This window comes from Pangasianodon hypophthalmus, chromosome 15 (genome assembly GCF_027358585.1).
Source record: "Pangasianodon hypophthalmus isolate fPanHyp1 chromosome 15, fPanHyp1.pri, whole genome shotgun sequence".
Lineage (NCBI taxonomy): Eukaryota > Metazoa > Chordata > Actinopteri > Siluriformes > Pangasiidae > Pangasianodon > Pangasianodon hypophthalmus.
In genome coordinates this window covers 867,501-875,000 of record NC_069724.1, presented here as the reverse complement: position 1 = coordinate 875,000, position 7,500 = coordinate 867,501, and the positions used below count along the sequence as shown (strand labels likewise).

Genomic DNA, 7,500 nt, shown 5'->3' with positions numbered 1-7,500 from the left:
ACTCCTTTTCACTGTTATTTATAAATTTAACTTTTATACAAAAATAATTCTTTTCTGTAGACATTATATATTGCTAAACAGTTTTGTACTTAATCTTTAAGATCATAAAATGTTATTTTATTAATAAACAATTTATTCATATAAACAATATAAAAAATGTTTATAAATAATAATATAATGTAATAAAATAAAATAATAATAATGTTTTATAAATAGTTTTAAAATATAACTATATACATATATTAAATTTTTTTTTTTTAAATTCTAAAACTACTGTATCACCGGTCATTTGTTCACAAAACTAAATATCGTGATACTTTTATCATAGAAATTCTTTTGAATCGTGATTAGTCATATCATTCATCCCTACTCCATACGTGTGTGTGTGTGTGTGTGTGTGTATACACACACTGCAATAAATAAACATCTGCAAAACACACTATAGAGTAATCGTCTGTGTGTAGAAGCTCGGCGTACCTTGACTCTGCTCGCGATTCCCTCCATACCGCGGTTCTGAGTGTCTTTGCGTTTCTCGGCGACTTCGCTTCTTTTCTGAAGCGCGTCCTTCAGGCGTTTATTAGCTGCAGCAGCCTGAGAGATCACAGACAGACCGATTAAACCGATTAAACCGATTAAACTTCAACAAAACCGTTTCAGCGTTTTCCATTTTCTATTTCAGGGATCACGAGCTAAAAGGTCGTCTTCATTTAAGCGTAATCGTTACCTCCTCGGTTTTGCGTCGCAGGACGTTCGCCTGTTTCTGGAAATCCCTTTCCAGCTTCAGCATCTCGTACTGACGTTTACGATCCTGTCGCAAGCCGGGAAAGAGACGGATTAGGGATATTTATCTCTGGAGAAAATACGCCTTTTCATTTTACGTACAATCCTTTCCCTAGTCAACATTTAAATCGATTACCGTTAGTACCGTGATTCTCATCAAAGCAGCTATAAATACATCACTGACTTTATTAAAAACTGAAGTATTTCATCTCTACAACAAAACACACAGTGCTTAAGACAGACTAAATTTGAAATTATTCACTAAAAGGTGATTATTTCATAATTCTTTTAATGCAAATCTATTCCTTAGTTCACAGAAGCACAGATTATTAGATTTAGTTTTTAATATCTGTCTAAAAACATACCATTTGTCATTTTACTGATTTAAAAATCACCTTCAAATTCAACTAATTCAATCGAAATATTGTTTTTGTTTAGCTATTAGATAGCACAGAGCAATCTCGGTTAAACAGCACAGGAATTTACTCTGTTTAGGACGCAAATTAGCCAGCTAACCTTAACTAGTTAGTTACTCAGGTTAGTTAGTTAGTGGAGTTGAGAACGCAACATGGACGGCTGGTCATTTTCCAGGAGGTGGTTTTTATTGTCAGAAAAAACAGACACCTTTTCTTTCAGCTGCAAAACTTCTTTATCTTTCTTCTGCTTCCATATACGGAATTTCTCAGAGTCCTCCTTCATCTGCCTCATCAGCTGCACTCGCTGGGCCTTCATCGCCTACACACGCACAAAAACGAGGAATAAAAAATCACTTCAAGTCATTAAATATCACCTTTAACACGTCAAGATCTCCGTGGACTCTTCTATAAGCGCTTAGCTGCTTTTCTAGCGTTACAGGCGTACCTGAATCTCCTGATTAAGCTTAGCGACGCTGCGCACTGACGACTCTTTAAGCTTCAGAAGCTTGGACTGATCCTGGAGTTTCTTCTTCAGCTCCGTCATCTGCCCTTCCAACTCCTGTAACCTCTTCCTGCGCTGCTCGCTCAACCTGTACAGGTGTGGAAGGAAGTACGGAGAGTCAGCGCATCATCATTAAGGTGCTGATAGTAGGCTTGTGCGATAAAACGGTTTAATCAAAAAATACTCCAGAAGAGCTGGAGTATGATGGAGATGATAAATTCGACATATGAATGTGGAATGATTGACAGTTGCGTGGGTGTTTTGAACTCTCCGATATTAACCGATGTTACCTGGAAGCCCCGCCCCCTTCCCAACATCTCACCTGCTCTCGACTGGACTCGTGGAGCTCTCGCACTTTCTTTTTCTTTTTTTTTTGAGAATGTCTTGAGCTCAAAACAGTTAACATTGGTTACCATATTTATTACAGATGCTGTTAAAATTTATTTATTTATTTTTTAAAAAAGGCACGTCTGGTTTTCTCAACTTTTCGAAAGTGAACAAATTTTGACCTAAAAACATTATAAAGTCCTAAAACGTCAGGTTGTAGTATATAATAAATAACATTAACGGGGATGATGATTAGAAAGTGATTAAATACTTTTCATCTTTATTTTTTTTTTTGCTCTCAGTGTTCAAACACTTCGAGCAGCAGATCGTCAGTGAAAATGTCGGCGATTAAACTGTAGGACGTTAAACAACTGATTTGTAAAAGGATTAGATTGAAAATGTACTGTTGTTTATTTATTTATGACTGTTTACTGCATGTTACTGCAGAATCACCTAAAACTCCACCATCCAGCTGAGTTTTTCGTGATTGTCTCTGCCTAGTAAGCAGTTCCCGACTGCACACCTGCTATTATTATTATTATTATTATTATTATTATTATTATTATTCCTTCTCCTCTACTCTCCTTACACCTGAAATGGTGGAAATGTTCAGCGTCAGAAGTAAACACTGCGCAAGCCGGACTGTTAGCATGAGCTTACTTTGCTTGATTGGTGTCTTTCTTAGCAGAGTGCAGTGCGAGGATCAGGTCTTCCTTCTCTTTCTGTAGGGATCCAACCTCAGCCTGGAGGTTTTTGATGTTCTCCTAAGAGTGATCGGACAAAACAAGTTACAGTAAATTACCGATTAGTTAATAAGAGTCATTAATAAAATCGGATTTTGCATATTATTTAGTACAAGTGATAAATCTTCTACCTGATATTCGGACTGCATAGGCTCCAAGTGACTGTCATTCTGACACATTTTCTTGACAAAAGCCTCTTTAAGTGCGAGGACCTTATTGAGCTCAATGAGCTCCTTGGACATCTGAGCCTGCCTCAGAGCATGCTGGGTAGTGAACGTCTCAGGGGAGTCTTTGGCCTGAGCTTCAGCGTTGCTGGCCTGAAAAGGAAAGAAAAGGCGACTACGGCACAAACTGTACTTCGTATAAAACCGTACTGTTAATCTTGGTATTAAAAGCGTACCACAGGTGAGCAGGTGGCAGGACTGCGGCTCGCGTCTGCGGTGCCGCCCTCCGCCTCGACCTCCAGAGTCGTGGAATTTCCCGAGGTCATAGCATCGATGGTGGCTGCGATCCCTGCACTCTCGTGCTACAGAAACGAACGGATTAACATCGTCTCAAACAACCACATACGCAAGTGACGGCACGCTAGGCATGTGCAGTATGGATCGACAACCACAAAAAAAAAAACAAGACAGAAACAGTCACGATACGGAAATGTGCTGATGCGGCGAAATCCGAGCCGTTTAAATTTAAAACTATCGACGTAATACGGCTTTAGGTTTTATATTTTGTGCATAAGTTCTCTTAAATTTAGTTCTGGATGATTTTAATCATAAATCAAATTCTTTTGTAATGGATTTTTTCCCCCATGATCGCAATCAAGCATTTAGAAAAGAACTTGCCGCTTGTTACAGACGACATGGAACGAGCCATAAAATCTAAGAAGGTGAATTTCATTTTTATTTTTATTTTTATTTGGCACTTTTACAAGCAGTTTGTCAAATAAATAAATAAATACATACATACAATTTAAATAAAGATTTAATATTTTTCTTTATATATATTTTTATGCATATATATTTTTCTTTTTAGTTCTTAGAACTTGATTTATGATTAAAATCATCCAGAACAGATTTTAAGAAAAATTATGCACAAAATATAAAACCTAAAGAAAAAATTACGTCATTAGGTTTACGTTTAAACGGCTCGGATATCAGCGCATCGGCACGTTTCCGTATCGTGACTCACTGTCTTTTTTTTTTTCTGCGATTGTTGATTCATAGCGTTACTATCTTTTGTGACGATTTGTCTTTTACAGATTTAGCAGGTCGCTTCATTCAGACCGAGCGCTCGACTCTTTTCGTCAGGAATAAATCTCAAAATTCAAAACTTTGTCTGCGCTACCAACACCGTGTTTCAAAATTCAATTAACCGTGGTTTGGCAAAGAGTGGCGAGCTTAACCACATGGGGAATTTTAACGAGCTATTTAACTACTAATTAATTAGCAACGAAACACTAAATCAAGAGTAAAATCTTGTGCATTTTTTAACGTTTTAAAAACTGCAAAAGTTCAAACTTGCATAATTATTAATATAATCAGTGTAAAAGTCACTGGATATCATGTAGAGAAGATTAAATCCGTTATATATGATCACACAGATCCTATTATAATAAGGTCTGATATTCTTCAGTGGCTCCTGACTCTTACTTGTAGCTCTAGGATGAGATGCTGAAGGCTTCGGATGACCTCCACGTTCTCCTTCAGCTCCTGATCCTCCAGGGTCTCCACCATCTTCTGAAGGTCCACTTTACACCTGAGACAATGGATTCAGTCATCAACCAGGATCGTGGATCTTTTTTTTAAAAAAAATAAATAAAATCAGTGCTCGATGGCACTTCAAGCTTACGCAGCGTGCTGCTTCAGTTCCTCTAATTTGCTCTGAAGTTTCTCGTTGACTTGCTCCGTCTACCAAGGAAGAAAAAAAAACAAAACATTAACATCAACTAGACAATATCAGCCACAGATATCTTATTTTCTAAATCGCTTTTATGGGCTTCAAACACACTATCAAAACAGCTTAACTCCCAAAAAAAGCACAATTAAGGAGATTTTGGTCATTTATATTTTTACGAACCGTGACGTATCTGAGCAAAGGACGAACGAAACCAAATAATTCTACTCACAGGAATTTGTAGTAGATTGAGCAAATTCTGTAAATATAATCCTTCATTTTGCGATTTCTTTTTAAATCTTTCTCTTATGATGCTTATTATGAGACACCCGGAATAAATTAAAATACATACCACGATGATCCTTTCGCACATGAGGGCAGTCTGTCCTACGGCCTCGCTCAGCTCTCGACTCAGCTTGCTGTTCTCCTCCTGCAGACTGCGATTACGCTCCAGAATCTTCGAAACGTTCTCGGTTTCCTCGGACCTACAGCGCAACAGCTCGACGGTTAGAATTCCCAGATCTGGAATGACGTTCTTTCCGGATGCGTTGTGTATTTGAATCTGAATTTTGAAATTTTCGCTCATCAAGGTTCAAATATTTTTGTACGTAAATATCAATTTGTTATAGATGTTTATTTTCTGACTTCTACATTATTGATTCAGTACAAAAACATTTTCGATTCCAAACATTAGTTTTCCAGCACAAAATGAAACGTTACAGAAAAATGTTTGTATGTCAGTAAAGAAAGCAGCAGATTCCATAAGAGACACTTTTCAGATAAAAACAGAATGAAGGCTGCTGGGTTTCGCTGCAGAAATAAGAAGCGAGTCGACAGTCAAAGTCTCCAGAAGAACTGTGGCTGCTTCTGCAAGATGCTCAGTAACACTTCCAGCTCATTTCCTTATAAAACTGCACACACTGCACCTCAGATACTGCTTTATTTATTTAAAGTGAAGGATCGTCACATTAAATACTGACTTTGTTTCATTTATTACTGTTTACTGCTCTTTATAGGATTTTTTTAATGTAGAAACATTTAATTTCATTAGTTTTGAAGGCGTCTTTGCTCTACAGCATTTCTTTACATGTGCCTAAGACTTTACACAGTACTGTGTGTGTGTGTGTGTGTGTGTGTGTGTGTATATCTATAAATAAAATACTGAAAAGGAGAAAAACATCTTAAAATAAAAATTAAAAATAAATTACAGTTTCAAAGATTAAGTACAAACTGATATTTAATGTCTACAAATTTTTATTTTTTGTATTGTTTATATGAATAAATTGTTTATTAATAAAATAACATTTTACGATCTTAACGATTAAGCACAGAACTGTTTAGCAATATATAATGTCTACAGAAAAAAAATGCATTTTTGTATTAATGTTTAATTTATAAATAAAATAAATAACAGTGAAAAGGAGTGCAGAGCTTGTTTGGTATTTTAAGTCTACAAAAACTTAATTTTAAAAGTTTTATTTTTAAACTACTATTTTTTTTTATTTTAAAGTGAAGGATCGTCAAACCAAATACTGACTTTGTTTCATTTATTACTGTTTACTGCTCTTTATAGGATTTTATTTTAATGTAGAAACATTTAATTTCATTATTTTTGAAGGCGTCTTTGCTCTACAGCATTTCTTTACATGTGACTAAGACTTTTACACTTTGTGCTGTAAGATATATATGAATTTCAGTCTCACCCTGAAAGAACAGGAGCCACGCCTCCTCGAGCGTGCAACAACATCACCTGAAGCTCTTGCACCTGCGGGACAAATTATTTATCAAAGAACATTCATAGCATCGATCCAACATTCCTACAGTGTCCAGGAGTCTCATTTATCAAAGCGTGCATTAAAAAAAAAGCTCTTATCACACGGATACTGACGAATCCCACACTTTTAAACTGCTCGTGCACGGCTACGCTCATTTGCATAAAGAAACGCCCTCAAACTGCCATATATGGTAAACGACTTCCTTTTAAAATAAATAAATAAATAAAAAAAGCACAGTGTCGCTTGTTACAGACGACATGGAACAAGCCATAAAGTCTAAGAAGGTGAACTTCATTTTTATTTTTATTTGGTACTTTTACAAGCAGTTTGTCTAATAAACAAATAAAGACAATTTAAATTAAGATTTTATGAGGACGTGTGCGCAAACACGGCATCGTTCCTAACGATCTTAAAACGTTCCTTTTATACGATATTACTTTACATTTCGTCTGTTATCTGTCTGCATCTTATGAGCACCGAATTTCTGTAATTTCTCTCGATTATGATGATTTGATCAACAATAAGTGGAACAGAAGGTTTTCGTATTCAGTTTACCTGCTATTACACTTTTCTACCACTAGGGGGTCGCGCTTACACGCGGTCACACGCACATCCTGACAGAACTATGCGTACGCACGGTTGATAAACGAGTCTCCAGGTCTGTACGCTGTTAATTAAGAGGAGTTTATCCTGTGTAGTACCTGCTGCTTGAGCCGTTTCATTTCAGCGGCTCGAGGATCCACGTTGAGAACCGGTTTGTTCTTGATCTTCCGTGCGCGGTCTGCGTAACGCAGCGTGTTGATGGTCTCCTCGATGTTCGAGTCGGCCGGACTGACGCATGCGATCATTAACGTGTGACTGTTCCCTCCTAAGGAGTCTGTGACAGAGGAAAAAAATAAAAATCAAACACACACACAAATGAAACGCTTCAGACAAAACTAAACGTTAAAGGTTTAAAATCTTCAGGACTTATCAGAATTACAGAAAATATCACAAAATATAGCGATATTCCTGACGTGTACGAGAGGAACGCAGGTTAGGAGTGTTGCATGATGCAGCTGAAT

The 7,500-nt window shown here is 36.8% G+C and overlaps 1 protein-coding gene across 1 annotated transcript in view; it reads right to left on the bottom strand.

Moving 5' to 3' along the window:
• kif4 (kinesin family member 4) overlaps window positions 1-7,500 on the bottom strand; it is a 24,968-nt gene that overhangs the window by 9,273 nt on the left and 8,195 nt on the right. Inside the window, exons 9-20 of the mRNA XM_034311517.2 lie at window positions 7,138-7,313; window positions 6,365-6,426; window positions 5,014-5,146; window positions 4,617-4,675; window positions 4,418-4,523; window positions 3,169-3,294; window positions 2,900-3,085; window positions 2,686-2,789; window positions 1,642-1,786; window positions 1,405-1,515; window positions 725-808; window positions 478-591 (exon numbers count right to left, since the gene is read on the bottom strand). Of these exons, the coding sequence (XP_034167408.2) occupies window positions 478-591; window positions 725-808; window positions 1,405-1,515; window positions 1,642-1,786; window positions 2,686-2,789; window positions 2,900-3,085; window positions 3,169-3,294; window positions 4,418-4,523; window positions 4,617-4,675; window positions 5,014-5,146; window positions 6,365-6,426; window positions 7,138-7,313 (1,406 nt within the window). The remainder of the gene's footprint in view (window positions 1-477; window positions 592-724; window positions 809-1,404; window positions 1,516-1,641; window positions 1,787-2,685; window positions 2,790-2,899; window positions 3,086-3,168; window positions 3,295-4,417; window positions 4,524-4,616; window positions 4,676-5,013; window positions 5,147-6,364; window positions 6,427-7,137; window positions 7,314-7,500) is intronic.